This window comes from Anarrhichthys ocellatus, unplaced genomic scaffold (assembly GCF_004355925.1).
Source record: "Anarrhichthys ocellatus isolate YVR2014 unplaced genomic scaffold, GSC_Weel_1.0 scaffold13, whole genome shotgun sequence".
NCBI classification, from domain to species: Eukaryota; Metazoa; Chordata; class Actinopteri; order Perciformes; family Anarhichadidae; genus Anarrhichthys; species Anarrhichthys ocellatus.
In genome coordinates, this window is record NW_022280043.1 from 194,425 (window position 1) to 211,552 (window position 17,128).

The 17,128-nt window shown below is 41.5% G+C and overlaps 1 protein-coding gene across 20 annotated transcripts in view; it reads left to right on the top strand.

The window, feature by feature from the left end:
• LOC116386948 (focal adhesion kinase 1-like) overlaps positions 1–17,128 on the top strand; it is a 54,567-nt gene that overhangs the window by 27,032 nt on the left and 10,407 nt on the right. For 13 of the 20 annotated variants that reach the window (XM_031853571.1, XM_031853572.1, XM_031853562.1 and 10 more), the window contains 11 exons: positions 106–126; positions 1,680–1,777; positions 2,182–2,266; positions 2,368–2,468; positions 3,169–3,284; positions 3,509–3,609; positions 3,779–3,868; positions 4,047–4,251; positions 10,370–10,481; positions 16,184–16,261; positions 16,388–16,576. In XM_031853571.1, the coding sequence (XP_031709431.1) occupies positions 106–126; positions 1,680–1,777; positions 2,182–2,266; positions 2,368–2,468; positions 3,169–3,284; positions 3,509–3,609; positions 3,779–3,868; positions 4,047–4,251; positions 10,370–10,481; positions 16,184–16,261; positions 16,388–16,576 (1,196 nt within the window). Of the gene's footprint in view, positions 1–105; positions 127–1,679; positions 1,778–2,181; positions 2,267–2,367; positions 2,469–3,168; positions 3,285–3,508; positions 3,610–3,778; positions 3,869–4,046; positions 4,252–10,369; positions 10,482–11,717; positions 12,579–16,183; positions 16,262–16,387; positions 16,577–17,128 lie in introns of all 20 variants that reach the window. The other 7 variants (XM_031853569.1, XM_031853577.1, XM_031853582.1 and 4 more) reach the window with 2 other exon arrangements.

The window sequence follows — 17,128 nt, forward strand, 5'->3', positions numbered from 1 at the left end:
GTCTCACCTACACCATGGCAATTGTTAAAGACTGCAGTCACAGTTGGAGATCTCTGTACTCACAGCTAGTTATTTCTGTCTCCTATCACTAACTAATTTTCCCAGAATACTATGGACTAGATCAAGGTAATGATCGGAACGTTCCATACGTCTGGTTGTATTGTGATGGCACTTTGATTTGGTGGTTGTTGTGATCTGTATTTTGTGTTTGCTTGCTGAATGTATTTCAGTACGTGCACCCTGTTGATTTGACCCTAACCCTCCGTGGATGTTTGATGTGCTGTCGGTTTTTGGCTGAATTGATCGTAGCTTCAGAGCAGAACCCAAGTTGTTGGACAAGGATCTTGTTGTGAATTTTTTATATTTTAAAGAATTTAAAAAAGGTCAAGTGAACCGTCATCACTTCTATGATTGTGAAGATCCATTTGACTTGCACAAACATTTTATACACCAGGTTTAACCAGGCAAGTTGACTCGGAGCATGTTCCTTTTTACGGCTTTGGCCTGGAGGTGGAAGTGCAGTGAGAGGGAAAGGTTTAAATAGATACATTTTAAACCAGAACCACTAACAAACAGGGTAGTCCCACTCCATTGTTTAACCATGATTATCGACTCCTCTAAGATCAGGTTACATGAGCGACATTTAGAGGCACGGGCACGCAGACATTAATTATGGCCAACTGTACATTTTTGTTACTGTATGTATGTTGCAGCCTCATTTAGTCTCTTTCCCACTGCCGGCATTTTATTGCACAGCATAGTTGTCTCAAAAGGACACTATTATAGTTGTCTCACAATTATACATGCGCTGGACATTTAACACCTGTAAACTGTATGCTTATGTTTGCTGTAATTTATGTGCTGATTACATGGACAAAGTCAGGTCAACAGTGTTGGCAAACCACCAGCCTTTCAACAGCCTGCAGTTTACAGACCGTTTCATTCTTGTTTTCGTAAAACTTAAAATATAACTCAAATTTTTTATTAGCCTCACTTGACAGAAACTACAAAATACGTTTTACTGACTAATAACAGATGCAAATTATTTTTGGACATAATAAATGTACCGCTGGTCCTATATCAGCCTGTGAGCTTTGAATTCCTGTCAATTACGTCTCACTATTATACAATTCACCTGACTTTATCCATAATACATTTCATTTAATGTGAAAAATTCATGTTCATTTAAATTCATATATACGTTGAGTGTTACTGGCTGTTGTTCGTGTGTGTTACATGGCATGTCTGGCTGTGGTTTTGCTGGTGCTGTTGTTGCATGCTGTTGACTTTAAACTATGCTGATTGCTCTAAAACTAAGCTTGTCAGAGTAGGAATGAGGATTATTCATCCTGAAATTCAGGACAATTAAATTTGAAAAGCAACGATGGCACTACATGATATCTGTTTCCAGAGCTGTGTCTCCTTTAAATGGTAACTGTGTCTCATTTCTATGATTTACTGGAAGAACTGTTTCAAAAGTTGATTAATGACTCAATCGCTTTTTTACCTTTTTCAGCCATTAAAGGCATATTTAAACAAACTCTGCACACTGTAACGTACTCTGACAAACTTGGTAAAGGCAAGGGCTGACTATGAAGTGTATGTGTGGGCACTGATGTGAAGGTCTTCTCTGTTTGTGTGTCTGTGTGTTCATGTCTATGTATATTGTGTGTATATAGCACGGGACTATGAGATTCAGCGAGATTGCATCGAGCTGGGACGCTGCATAGGTGAGGGTCAGTTTGGAGACGTCCACCAAGGAGTCTACATCAGCCCGGTATGTACCATAGTCTCTTTCTCTCTCACACAAGCGTTTAATATCTCTGGATTTATGGTAGCTTTATATCTGAATAATCTAATTAAAATAATCCAGTGTAGATGGTCTTTAACAAGCGGCTGAGTGCACATTTTGTTGCATTAAACCATTCACTCGCATGACAATCACGTCTGTAGATGTGTGATGTTTGTGTGTAATTAATTCAGTCAGTTACTCACCTCTTTAGAAGCTAGACCAAAAACAATCCACTGAATTTGAACTCTTATCACAATAACTGCGTCTATACAGTATAGCTGTCACAGAAGAACAAGATGGAATGGGCTTGCCACTCAATAACCCATGCCGCACTTCAGTAGGTGATACACATATTCTCCGTGTTGTTCACTTGGATGTGTTTCTTGCAGGAGAACCCAGCCCTGTCCGTGGCAGTGAAGACGTGTAAGAACTCAACGTCCGACAGCGTCAGGGAAAAGTTTCTCCAAGAAGCACGTAAGTTCAGCAGTTATTCACTTTCAAGAGTTTTGCAGAATAGCCTTTTTAGTACAGAAAAAGCTGTCTGTGAACTGACCCCCACTCATCTTTCCCTGCAGTGACCATGCGTCAGTTTGACCACCCCCACATTGTAAAGCTGATGGGTGTCATCACAGATAACCCAGTCTGGATCATCATGGAGCTCTGCACGCTCGGAGAGGTAGGACACGGATGTACACTATCTGCTCATTTACATGGATGTGTGCATATGTTAAAAAGCTTATTTAAGTAATCGCAATCTGTGTCACTCAATCTACATTCTATTCTTCTCTTCACTTTGTATTAGTGTATTGTTCTGCTCTGTGTTGACTGTAGACAACTGTAGACAGGCTGTTAGTGAACAGCGTCTTCTTGAACCATGAAACACAACAAAATGTGGAAGTGTCAGGACAAAAATCCAAGGGAAAAATAGAGTTTCTTACTACATAATATATTGGTTTGAAAAACGATTTGTTTAACTTGTATATTGTATGCCTGTTTGCATTTCTTTGTGATATCACTTTAGTTAATAAGCACATTTTAGAGGCACATGTGAGCTCTAGATGCACCACATCACATATGTAGGCAGTAGACAAGCAGTCATCTACTGCCTAAATTAGATACACCCACATGCTCTTCGTCATACGTTCTGTTTGTTGACAAGAAGGATTATGTCCCCGTTAATTTCTCTTCACTGTTGCTCTCTTTCTACGCCTCTATCTCAATTTCTCCTTCTCTTTGTCTCACTTAATCTCTGTCTATTTTCTCTACTTTTCCTGATTTCTTTCATCGTTTCTCCTATTTTTCACCAACAAATCGTTGCTCTCTGCCTCTCTTTCACGGCACGTTTGTCTTTGTTTTTCTCTCTCCGTCCTCCATAGTTACGGTCATTTCTCCAGGTGAGGAAGTACAGTCTCGACTTGGCCACTCTCATCCTGTACTCGTACCAGCTCAGCACGGCACTGGCATATCTGGAGAGCAAGCGCTTTGTGCACAGGTATGCAGATTAGGGACTCCCAAACCCCCATTATACCAGAATATAGCCCAGCGTTGCCCCCTACTGGAGGAATTACAATGGCATATCTACATGTCTCATAAAGAATGAGGGATACTAGTTATCATATCATGCTGTTTTCTTCAGAAGCTACATAAGAGTAAACTTCATGGATAAAAAATCTAAGTGTTTAGGATTTCCGCTCAGTTTGGATTTGTCCTCCTCAGGGACATCGCTGCTCGGAACGTGTTGGTGTCTACAGTCGACTGTGTGAAACTTGGGGACTTTGGTTTGTCTCGATACATGGAAGATAGCTCGTATTATAAAGGTACAATTAACACCTCTATACACGCGCACTGTTCCCATAATTGCACCTTTTAACTGTCTTTGGTCTGTCATAACACATGGAAGTAAATCACCATTATTATTCACTGGACTGACATGAACTGAGCTGATCATTCGAGTGTAACACAGCTCTCCGGATTTCTGCTTTTCAGCATCTAAAGGTAAACTGCCTATTAAATGGATGGCTCCAGAATCCATCAACTTCAGGCGATTTACCACAGCCAGTGACGTCTGGATGTTTGGTGAGTTTAAGTCTTCGTTTTTTCTTCCTTTCTTCATTTCTGTGACAGCAATGTCCCGATGCTTTGAGGTTTTCAGTTTTACTCTTTGCTTTTTGCCTTTTGCAGCATTTAAGAGCCAACAGGTGGCTGTCTCAGTCTCGTAGTCAGTGAGTTTTTCTGTATTTCTGTCTTTCCATAGGCGTCTGCATGTGGGAGATCCTAATGTTCGGTATCAAGCCTTTCCAGGGTGTGAAGAACAACGACGTCATCGGCAGGATAGAGAACGGCGAGCGACTGGCGATGCCCCCTCAGTGCCCTCCTACTCTCTACAGCTTGATGACAAAGTGTTGGTCGTATGATCCCAGCAAGAGGCCGCGCTTCACTGAACTCAAAACACAGCTGAGGTATTTAACGGAGTGTCGATTGAGAGTCTTTGCGTGTCTCTGTAAGTGTGAGCTTTCTGGGGTTCAGCGTCTTGCTCAAGGTCACAAACCACCAATGCTCTTATCTCGAGTGTGATGTGAGAATGTTAAATTATCATTATTATCTGTACATGCTCAAGAAGCAGAATATATATGTTTCAAGTGCACCAGGCATTGTTTGTCCCGCATAGTAAGCTTTGGGTGTTGAGAGAAAGAAGCACCAAAGAATGATGTCTTTTGGAAAAAAAGATCCATTGGCACACTTTGTACTTTCCGTTTATTAAATTTGCATTGACAAAGTGCAGCCTCCCCCAGTAACACAGCCTATCTTGATTTCTGCATAACGATAGTACTAGTTTCAGTTAAAAGTGAAGCTGTGACATTCAATCAATCAATGTGAATCCCACTGCATGTTAGTCTTTTCCCAGTCGCAGTCAAGATAAAGGAATGTGCCACAGTAAATGATATCTTTCAGATTGTATGTTTCCCTGCGCCTTCCAAACAGCAGGTGTCACTGTCTGTACTAGTAATCCAACAAGATGAATGGAGCATACAGTATATATTATACATTTAAAATCAAGCAACATATTGCTTTGTCTATTGCTTCTGGTCATACATCAGACCAGAATGAACCATTAGAAATGGATGGACACATTGACATGTCTTCTTATTTTCAATGAGACGGCAGACTGGATCATTTGAATGTCTCCGCAGGGAGGTATTTTAGTCTGCTCTGAATTAATCCAGTTTTGAATACTACATTGATCTTTAATCATCTTTAATAGCGGATGTGGACGCAGTGGGAAGTCATTACTTGTGTATGTGTGGTGAAGGGATACGTGCCGTAGATGTTGTATTGTTGTCACTCCCAACTGAATTCTATGGATAAAGAGGTATATACAAAGATTTAACACATTTTATGAATATCCCAAACATGCTGATTATTGACAGCAGCTATTATTATTATTAAGTATTACATTTTGACCATACCTTCTGTGCAGCCGTGTCATGTACAGCGCAGCCTTCCTTGAACTATTTGGGCTGAGTTTTTCTTTGATTTGCTCGATTCCATTCGATTGTAAATCGCTTTCACCTTTAATGGTGTTTGCCGTTGTTCACATCCATACTGGACGGAGAATATAGGATCCCTAGTACATTTCTACACTCGTTTGATCATAAACACAGTTTCTACATGGTTCAACTCTCTCAAAATAAACCTGAAAGCCAACACTTTAATATTCTAGTGATTGTTTCTTTTCAAATGGAGTGCAGAGCCAAAACAAAACTGTCCAAATAATGGACGCAGACTGCACTTTACCTCCTGTTTGAGCACAGTTAGCCTGGTAACACAGACGTGATGATGACAGACATACTGTAGATTAAATGAGATATCTCGGTCGCGCCTTGCCTCCTTGTTAAATGATACATCACTGCCTTGTTCCTAGCTTTGTCAGGAGAGACATCTTATCCATCAAGAGATACTGTCCTGCATGTTGTGATCCGAAAAGACCGAGTAAGACGACACTGTACACAATTCAAACACTGTTGCGTAAGTTATAGTCACTGATATTCCCCTTTAGACAGGAAGGGTCGGACCTAGTATCCGTGAGTCATATTATGTCATACTTATAATTGGGCAAGACAAGCTTATCAGTTGTGAAATACTTTATCAAATGTAATGAAATGAGAGTTGCACTCGCAAGATAATAATTATCTTAATTTAAAAACCAAAAACATTGGGGCCAGGGCGTCAGTCATCATCAGGGGCCAAGGGAAAGAACTCGACACATCTGGCATGTTTGATGATTTGTGCCAAGCAGTGTGTGCTTACAGTATGTGATTATAATTGAGTAAGCACTATTTCTTTTCAATTTATTTTCCTGACATTAGCGATAAATAGGGGTACAGTAGGAGTAGGGCTTTTCCCAGCAACCACGACTCAACAATTCATAATCATTCAGACATGAACAAACCTGCAGTTTTTCGGCTGATGGAGAGATGGACCGTAATAGCGGGAGTGCCGGTGGTAATGAAATAACTTGAGTTTGAGTTTCAGAAGGCTGCTGTAAAAGTATGCGTTTCACTTTCATTGAAGTACCTTCTTACTCTTAAGTCTTAAGGTCCTCAGTTCAGACTTGTACACGACCCTCTCTTTCTCTTTTTGTTCTTTTCAATTATGAGTTTTTTTTATTGTTTACCTTTAGAGATATCTAAAATGGCAGTCCAGTGTGTTTTTATGTATGTAGATATTTACAATAAATATATTTATAAATAAGTTTAAATAATTATATAAATGATAATGTATCCAATGATCCTGCCATGGTGCGCTGTAGGTTTAGCTTTAACTCAATACATCAGATTTATTTGCTTCCTTGATCTGTTAGAATTTAGACTCTTTTATTTCTTAAACATGACGATCGTATTCCAGATGTTAGCTTCATTATATTTACACAGAAAGCAGTTTCCCTTTTTAAATTTCAACAAAATAACTGCAGATTCATGCATGTTCACCCCTTTATCATTATTATCTACTTCTGTATATCATACACACATAAGACATTTTAATGTAGTTTGAGCTGCTCATTTAAATGTACAGTGTTTATATGATGATATCATTTAGTCCAGACGTACGTTCACTGCATGCGAGTAAGTGCAGTCAAAAGATTACCTGCAGGATACAATAAAGAGTTGAAATGAGAGAATATTTCCACAGTTATGTTTTCTTATCACTCAAAACTGAATTTGCATGTAGAAAAGTAGATGTAATATACCTCATTAGTGTTCATATTGTTAATGTTGAGCCTTAAAACATTTTACACAAGATCAACACAAGCAGCACAGCGAGATGCCATCATTGTTTTCTGCAACATGCACATTCTCTCTCTCTCCGTCTTGTTCTCTCTCTCTCACACACACAGAAACAGGAAAGTAAGAGAGCATATTTACCTCCTGTGGTTTAATGAGTTTGTTTAAAACCAGCATGACTCACACCTTAAATTCCACCTTGATTACACTTCCAATGTTCTCAATGTCAGCTTTCTGCTTTCCCCCTCAATTCTCCTCCTCATGCACTTTCTTTGCCTCCTTTTCAAACTTCTGTTTGTTAGTCTGACACATGTACAGTATGTGTTTGGTTGTATGTTTTAATGGGCTGAAAACTAAGTGTGGAAAAGTACATATGAACTGCATTTGAGTGCTAATCCGAGAAAATCAAGAGCATTTATTTTAATTGACTGTGATATTTTGGCAAAAAGAAATGGCGAGGAACCCTTAATGTGCCTCATCCAATGTCTTGGAAACCAAGTCAATATTGACTACGTTACCTGTGGTCACTGGCTACTATTAGGGGAAAGTCATGCCATTTAAGGTTATACAATTTGGTCTACTTTCGGTCTGGACGGCTTTTATAGCATAATATCAATTATAGGTCTCTCCTGCCAAATATGCAGCTCTCATCTACTACTACAGTTTTCCTAGACGTTGGACCAATATAAGAGTGTGTGTGTGTGTGTGTGTGTGTGTGTGTGTGTGTGTTTACACAGTGGGCAGCTGCCAGGAGCTATAGCTTTCCAAAGAACAGAAGAACAGAGAGAGGGAGAGAAAATAGACAGAGAGAATTAAAGAGGGAGGGGAAAAAGGCAAGCAGAACTTCCGCAGTGCTGTACTCTCCTGGTCAAAGCTAGCGGATCAAGACTCCTAATTCTCAGATCTTATTATCCTGACAGTGAGGTCTCTGTGTGAGGAGCCGGTAGCCTGTAGCCTCCTGGGGTTCAGCTACAACGGGGCATATTTGAGTCATCCTGCCAGGAGTAGTTCATTTCATCCTTCCAGCGTTGCTGGAATCTTTTGTGGTTATTTATATTGAGATTCAGTAGTGTGTAAGCGCTTAGTGCCACTGGCCCATCATCATTGTAGTGGCTGCATCATTCTCCTAAAAGGGCTTGACTGGATATACTCCGGTGCTATTGGATTGACCTGTTCTTAAGGTACAGTATTGTCTCTATGTCTCATCAGGCTTTTCAAATTTTGTCAGCCTATAATAGAATGAATACTTCATTTTACTTTTGAACAATGTGTGCTGCATTCAGTGGCTGCTACTCTACCTTTGGGTTCAATCCTAAGCTGTTTTCGAGGAGCCATTTGTGTACGTCTCTGAAACACAACACTAGTCGGTTGTTTGACTGTCCTCCAATGATCCTCTTGATCTCTTTTAATGTCTTCCAGTGTGTCTTAAAACAATATTAATATAATGTATGTACTGTACATTGAAAAAGTTATTGGAAGCTATAATTGTTCGTCCTCTCCTGCAAAGAGATCTCTTCGTAAAGTCAATGCACTTGAATCCAGATGTCTAAATCTTTTCTGCTCAGTCTCAGTCAGCAGTTGTACTGGGCAGGTCTCAGGTGAGAAGTACGTGAAAGTAAAGCAGGGCAGTGCTGAGAAGTCCAAGATTGTGCAGTTAGCCCAGCCTGAGTAAATAATCTAAACAGGCCTTGTTATTCCAGGTGGCGGTGTGGTGTAGGTGGGGGAGGAGACAGTCAGCGTTTATGTTGCCAGGTGCTGATGTTGTTGTCGTCACACATATCCGTGCATGATGTCATTTACTGTCAAACTGTGAGGCAAGGCTGGCAGATTTACTCATGCCTGGGTAATGACTTGGCTTCTTGAATAGACATTCAATAAAAAGGCCCTAGAGTTACAAAGCACCTTTGCTTTTAAACACACTCCTCTGGTAGAAAACAAATGACAAGCAGTTGGAGGCCGTTCTGTTGTTTTGATGCAAACCATTGTGTGTTTTAATGTTGTTTCCTGTAGGCTTTTAGAAGGTTGTGAGCTCAGTGAGACTACACGTTGAAAGGATTACATTTAACTGCGATTTAAATATACAAAAAAAGTCAAAAGGTTGAGAAATACCAATTAAAAATGTATGTAAATTCTTAAACCAAACTAATTAATTAATTAATTCAATACATACTATTTTTAATTAGTAATTCATGTTGTTAATAATTCAATGTATTTAAAGAAGGCGTGTGCTAGACACAAGGAGACAGGAGACTGACTTTGACAGGTGCAAGGACACATTCACCTACACACACACACTCTCACACACACACACACACCCTGCAGGAAACAACAGAACAGGAGGGTAACGATGTTACTAGAAATAGCTCTTACTCGTGTTGGGGAAAGGAGAGTAGAAGGAGTGTGTGTGACTGTGCGACGCATATCGGATTATTCAACCAGTCAGTTCTCTGTTTAGTGGAACCATCAGCTCTTCAGCAGCAGCTCCTTCCTCTGGGAATCTGGATTTGGGTTAGCAGCAGTTTTCCCAGGGAACAGGTCAGTAAGGATAATTTTAGCGAGTGAATTCAGTGTGGTATCTTTGGCTGCATTAGACCTAAAAAATGTTGGGTTTGGGGCGTGGGACGTTTGCCTCCAAGTGATTTAATCTTAAGCAATATCACTCAGAAATGTACTGCTTTAGTTGCTGTTTACAGCTTTGCCTGACACAGCATACAGACGGTATCAGTAGATGTTATGCAGTGAATGAGTTCTCTACCTCATTGTATTTCCGAGTTTAAATAAAGGTTGAATGAATAAACGGTGATGGTTGAAATATGTCACATTACAACTCGGCCATGCCTGCGCTATGGCAGCGTAGATACGGGGAGATTCATATGACGCTGGCTTCAATTGTTTTTATTATTGTGTCACGTTTACTGAATATTATTGGCAGTAACTAAACTGCAATGGTAGTAAGATACTGAGCAATAAGACATTTCATAATAAAAAGGAATTTGTTTTTCTTCAGACTTTAGCCAGCTCTGTACAAACGGTGGGAGGAATGCTCTGTGTGTCTGAGTTTGTGTGGGTATTACAGCTGACAGTCACAGCATTTTAGTTGTCTGTTGAGGAAACCCCTGTGATGTGTGTTCGTATACGTAGGAGCATTTGTTTGTATGTCTTGAGAACGGATGTTCTGTACAAAAAGTCGTCTTCACTTGCTGAGGAGCTTGAGGCCACAATATCTACTTAAATGAAGTGACATTTCAGTAGAAATGAATAAAGATACCAGTGACTTGTGTGTGTTTTTTCCCAGCACTATATTAGAGGAGGAGAAGCTCCAGCAGAAGGAAAGGAGCAGGATGGAGATGAGGAGACAGGTCACTGTTTCATGGGACTCTGGAGGGTCTGATGACGCACCACCAAAGGTAAGGCACCACTACACCCTATGTGTCTGTGTCTCTGTCTGCCTGTTTGTATGAGTGCAACAGGTGTAGTAATAAAGAGTTTGAGTATCTGTTGTGTTTGTACTACAACGCTCTGATCATTGCAAGTCCCAATGCGCTCTTTAGTTGGCTCTTCTGAAATGCTTTCATGTGGAGTCAGTGACGTTTTTCACACATGATTTTAAGCGACCACCATTAATGTCAAGACATTGAAATGATTCAACTGGTAACTTATTTGATTTAATGTTTCCTCTTTTTGTACCAGTCTGAAGATACAAGGTTTCTGCTGGACACTGGTGACATAACAATATTGCTACGTCAGTTGTCAAGTGAGGTTTTCTCCCCGTGATGATGAAGGTTTAAGAACATGAAATGTCAATGGGTTGCAGCTTTTGACTCCAGGCTTTAAATAAAGAGTGTCGGGTGCAGGAAGCTAAGTCCCATATTAAGGTGCAAATGTAGGACCATCGACTCTGTGACCTTTTTACACTTTTGCAGAAAATTAATTTTTTGCATCTGAAAATGAGTCTGAGTGTGCAGGCATGTCTTCTTATGATAGCTCAGTATGATGATCACCCTGCAGTGGACAGGTTAAGGTTGATGTTAGTCTAGTAGATTGGAACAAACGAGAGTTGCTGGGTTTGTGTGCGCCCTTAACCACATTTGGGGGTTTTTTTTTTCTCACAAGTTTGCAAATATGACATTACTTGTTAAAGGTTATTAAAGTCCATAACCTCCACCTCCACTAGTGCCATCCCACCTCACAGCTTGTTGCCCCAGCTGCTGGCTGCTTCGCCCTCCCTCACTGGCCCCCCCCATGCCCCTGCTGTTAGCATCTGCTAACTGCTTCTTTTGGTTGCAACTAAAGCCGTATGTCTTGAACCGTATACTTCATAAGATTGAGAGGTTTGTTATTTTAAGCCGTCAGTGATGCGGTTAACCTATTCCTCATTTAAATCTGGTTGCAGCTATTAGTGATTGCTGCATTTGTTTTATTTCATTGACAACTAAATTAATTTAAATGTCTTGCTGGGAGGTAAAAGTGTTTTCACTACATTTGATGCTCTTCAGAGGCACGGTGGCTCTATGGCTATGGTTACAGTCTGTGCTTCGACTCATCCCCATCGGTCTCACCTATCTACTACATATCTATATCCTCCAGAATACCTTTTATTATTTCCGTTTGTCCGTCCTCTGCCTTTGTCTTTCTGTTTGCAGCCCAGCCGTTGTCCCTCCCTGCAGCCCACATTCAGTCTGGATTGTCTGTCTGCTCCTTCGCCTCGCCAACATTGCCATCAAAATGAGCGCTTTGCCTCACAGCTTTCCCTCTGCTTTGGAAACCCTCATCCTTTGTCTCCCTTCACCTCTTCTCACCAACCCACTCCTCCACTCTACACATCATCTCTGCAATTTCCCCATCACTTTTCCTCTCCTCCCCATCCTCAGCCTCAATCGCCTCCTCTTCAAAGTATCCCTTTCTACAATAGCTCTTTCTCTCAGTACAGCACTAAGTTCAAATCTCAATCCAAAGCCTGCTTGTCCCTACAGTCAGAGACTAACTTCTACCAGCCACCTCACAGCAGTTCAGAGAGCCTGTCCAATGGCAGCTGCCCCCACAAGACAAATCCCCCTACTAACGGCCACCTGCTCTGCTCATCCCAGCTAAAGTCAAACAACTCACACTCCTATCCCTGGCACCCACTCCTTTACCAGTCTAGTCCTAACCTTAACTCTCTGCCCCACAGATTGACACAAATGTGTCCCCACACCCTCCAAATCATCCAGCCCAAGTCAAACTCTAATCCTAAAACTCTGCTGTTGCGCAGTTTTCACAGTAGCTGCCAAACTAATCCCAGTACCCCAGTACAACCTGACGCAGACCCCCAGCACCAGCACCCTGCTGTGCAGTCATGCGGGAGGCCCCCGCTGGTCTCTCCAGCCCCCCTCTCACTACCCTCTGCCTGCACCCTGTCCTCCACTCACCACCATCCACTCGGTGGAATGCCAAGCCTCCCTGTAACCACCAGTACACCTTTTCTCGTCTCTTGCTCGGAAAGACACGCGTGTAGACCCTTGAAGGCAGGTGGTGTACGGTTAAACTGCACTTAAGCTGTGTTTAAATAACTTCAACTTGTTGGTCTTTATCAAAAAAAGTTGCAACATTCAGGATTATGACACCTTTGATAAAGGTCCACGGTCAGTTTTAAATATTCATAACTCAATAAGCAATAATTAAAGTACAGAATAAAATGTTATCTGTTTCATTAGGACTGTGTGGCTGTGGTTTGGTGACATTTAGTTGATAGTTGCCTGGCAACACAAGCAAACAACACAACAATTGTCATCATATCTTGATTAAGTTCGGCGCACTTTGAACCAGTTATATAAACACAGACAGTACAGAGCTTATTTCACTGAAATTACCAAAACTTTTCCAACTTTAGGAAGAAACCTGTCCGTTCATCTCTGGCCCCTTTGCTCATAATAATAATAATAACGCCATTGAGCAAATTATGTTTTCAGGGTCCTTTTAAAGTTTTACTTCCTTTGATTAATACTCAGCACTCATTAGACATGTGGTCGGTCACTATCCCTCTTCTTTCTGTACGTCCACCACATGACAAACTAGGTTAAAGAAGCCCTGTGTCAGCTTCGCAGTTTGACAAATGTTGCAACATTTTTTTGATGAATGGATTCACAAACTCAATCCAATCTTTATGTCATGACTTAACTGAGTGCAGTGATTTTTAAAACGATGCTTGCCAACACCAGTGACTGTAAATGAGCATGTTTGTTATTGGCATGCTTCCTTTATGTCGTACATGCGGTTGAATGTCCTCTGTTGTGATTGAATATTTTTGTTTGCCTCAGGCATTGTGTTGATGTGTCTTCGGATTATTGCACCCTATTTCTAGCCTGCTCAGGATGCCGTTTATAAATCCCAAATCCATTGGCTGACATTCAAACCCATCTACCACACATGGCCTTAGATATAGTTTATCAAGCATAAGCAAGAAAGCAAATATTCAAAAAACAATCTAGTCGTCTGCTTTTAAATGTCACTGGATTTAAAATGAATTTCAGATGTTGGAACCCAAAGTTCAGAACTAATGCTGTTATGTAATGCAACAACTTTTCCACTCCCCAGGTCCGGGACTCAGCCAAGTTCAAGAGGAAAGAACTTCAACTCTAACATATAGTGTAATTCAATATAACGCTGTTGGTCTGCATTCTGTACCGAACTCAGTCACATTGAATTATTTATCGGTATTCTACTAAAGCTTCCTAGGATTGAGACCGTAGCTATCGATACATAAAGAGCTAGCTAAAAGGCCCGTCTCTGCTGAATCCTGTTTATACAGAGCTGGCCTTCTGTCACCTTGACCTAGTGCTGGCCAGTAGTGTTACCCACCAGCTGGTTTTGGTACGTGACCCTGTTTTTATAATGAGCGTTTTGTCCTCCCGCTGAGCTTTAACATCACCCCACCTCCTACATGTAGGCTTCTGCTAAGAATTATGACTTTCAACGCTGGGAACCTGTTCAAAACAGTAGTTGTTCACTTAAAAATGCATGCTTTAATGGTAAAAAATACTTTTTATACCAGTTAGAAATCACTTATGGAAACATGACAGAAAAAGCCGCATAAAACAAGACTTCCCTTCCCTTCTGTTTGGCCCTCAGCTGGACGACGTGTCAAGAGTTAGATCTTTACAGCAGCCAGAATAGATTCCTGTTGGAAGCCTTTTTCGACTGCACTGTGACCTGTTTTGGTGATAGATGAGTCTGTGTGGGAGTCGATGGATTCTGCCTCAGAGTGAAAACTAAATCTTAATTACGCTGTGCCACTCAACATACCTAAAATTCTTCCTCACAGACGTTAGTCTCACAACAAGTTTATTTTAAGAGCTACAGTGTGTCCAAAATGTACTGCCCTAGAATGGTTGCATTCTTTTAAATTGCACAATCTGCTTAAAGATAAGGAACGATAAACGTCAAATAGATAAGATGGTTTTTTTTTGTCAAGCTCTCTGTTTCCAAAATTGCTTCTCTTACTACCCAAAAGACACTTTGCATGCTTTTCTTCTATCTCGCAACATTTACTTGACCCAACGTAACCGTGCTGGTCTAAAGTAGTTCATTTTGCCTACATACCGGTGGCTGGAGATTTCTGTGTCACTAACACAGCCATACGTTTGTATCAGATGAGAAGCAGCTCATGAAAGGAGGTTGTGGCAAACAATTTTTTATTTTTTTTTTAAACAGCTTTCATATTCTCCCCAAACGGAGCTGTGAAAAAGCAGAAACGGTTGTAATGCTTGTTGCCTGCAGCAGGTGGCACTAGTGTCAACATTGCATCGCTTATTCTCCTTGCCAGTAGATGGCGCACATTGATGACGCATCTATTGGTGTAAACTGCTTCTGCTGTTACTTGTTTTGCCAATAAGTGGCGAGCTGGCACTGCAGTATGTATATGATCATTCATCCAAAAGTCTCCAGATAGTAACCAAGTTCTATCTTACTCTGCTTTGACCATCCTGTCTCATTAACGCCACCTTCCAGTCTGTCTGTCTGTTGTGATTATCTTTCCATTTTTAAAATGGGTATTCCCCGGGAAACCTCCCTCTACATGGATTGGCTACCACAGGGCTGCAGATTTAAACTTCCAAGATATCGTTTGTTGTTCTTGTTAAAGGAACCCCGTGTCCTTCCATGTGTGAGCATGTTTACAACATGCTGTACGTTTCCCTCGCTATCTACCGGTCTGAGAGCTTTTAAGGCTCCTGTTTGTCTCGTCCTCAGTTTCTTTGTCTTGTCTGCTTCTCTTTGTCCTCCCTTCCTACTGTTTTTCCTTTTCTCTTTCCTTGTCTCCCTACCTCCCCGTCTTTCTTTGCTGTCTGTTTCCTTCTCTGTGTGTCTGTCTTGCTGTCGGAGGTGTGGTCCAGAGAAAGCTACTATGAGAGACTGTGGAAGGTAGAGGTTACAACACTGTTGTGTTAGAAATGAGCTCTGTGTTAGAGAGATTTAAATCATGAAGACAAATGTCTCCAGTCATTCTAAGAGGGGAAACTGTTTCAACTTTCAACCGCTTCATCTCAACAAATCACAAGAGAAGAAACAAGGATGTGGGTTCACCAAGCACTTCTGTTTTTAGCTACTAGTGCCCAGCAAAGGAAAATAAAAGAATAGAGATGAGGAGCAAACTCACTCTCCTCGACTAATTTATGTTCCTTTAGCCAGCAGCAGAAGCTCAGATTTAAAAGTCTCTGTTTCTCTTTCTTTTTCAGATGTTTTCAACAACAATACTTCCTTTTTTCCAAATTAGAAAAAAAAAAACAGTGCTTGAAAGAGAGGTCTTTGGTGAACGCGCAACCATAACACTCTATTAACACACCTGCATCACATCTAACCAGAGGTCCCAGTAGTCCAGCAATATAACATAGTTTATACAGGGAATCCATGGATCTCGCCAGTTTAACTAACAGCTTGCTGGACTTGCAGCCCAGTGGGTGTTTCCTGCTTTGAATGACAGCTAACCCAGCCACACAAACAGCTGCGAGGGGTTTGTGTGTTGATTGTCTGAATGACCCGGTGTCCCGTCTTCTAACGTTCAATTTGTGGGGGGGGATGAACAAACGTTTTTCTATTTCTCAACGTCTGTCCTCCTCTCTCTGTCTGTCTGCAGCCTAGTAGACCAGGCTATCCCAGTCCTCGCTCGAGTGAAGGTTTTTATCCCAGTCCCCAACATCCTGGACACTACCAGGTACGTAGACACGCTCCACTCACTGCTCTTTTGCTGCTGATGTGCTTGGTATATAGTTCAAATATGTCTTTTTATTAGACTAACAGCGTGTCTTTTTCCCTGTCCTGTCCTTCCTCCCTGCATCAGATGGCAGGGTACCCCGGCCCTCACACGCTCCCCTCGGTGCCCAGCGCCCTGTACCCCCCACAGGCTGCGATGCTGGACACGCACCACGCGCACACACACCCCCGCCACCACGTCCACACACACTCGCACGCACAGCACCTTCCCCATCCACATGGGCACGACATGGCACTATGGGGCTCTGCGATGGAGGTAGGAGACCAACTTCTAACTCAAACACACACAAGTATTCACACACAGGTGTGCTGTGTTGTACACCGCAGGTTACTCTTCTAGCTCGCAACCATTCACACTCAGTCACTCACAGTTGTTCAAAATAAAAAAAATAAAAAGTCTGTTTTTTGGTGGTTGAATATTATTGAGATCTTTTTTACTTTTTGTCGGTTGGGGCTACAGGCAAAATCTACCCACCTTCTGTCCATCTTTGTGGACGTATTGTGAATGAAAAAGTACCACCTGCATAACAAGTCCAGTCCACACATTTACACAATAATCCTGATTATTAAATGGTACAACTCAAAGCTCCGTTGACACCCATTATCATCAGTGTGTGTGTCCATCATCTCAGTTCAGCCTCTCATCAGTCTGGTGTGTGTGTGTGTGTGTGTGTTTCTCTTCATCTGTGGCTGTGCGTGTGTCCTTGTGTTGGTGCGCATGTCTGTTGCAATGCTTGTCTTTTGTTGCATGCTTGTACTTGTGTGTGTGTGTGTGTGTGTGTGTGTGTGTGTGTGTGTGTGTGTGTGT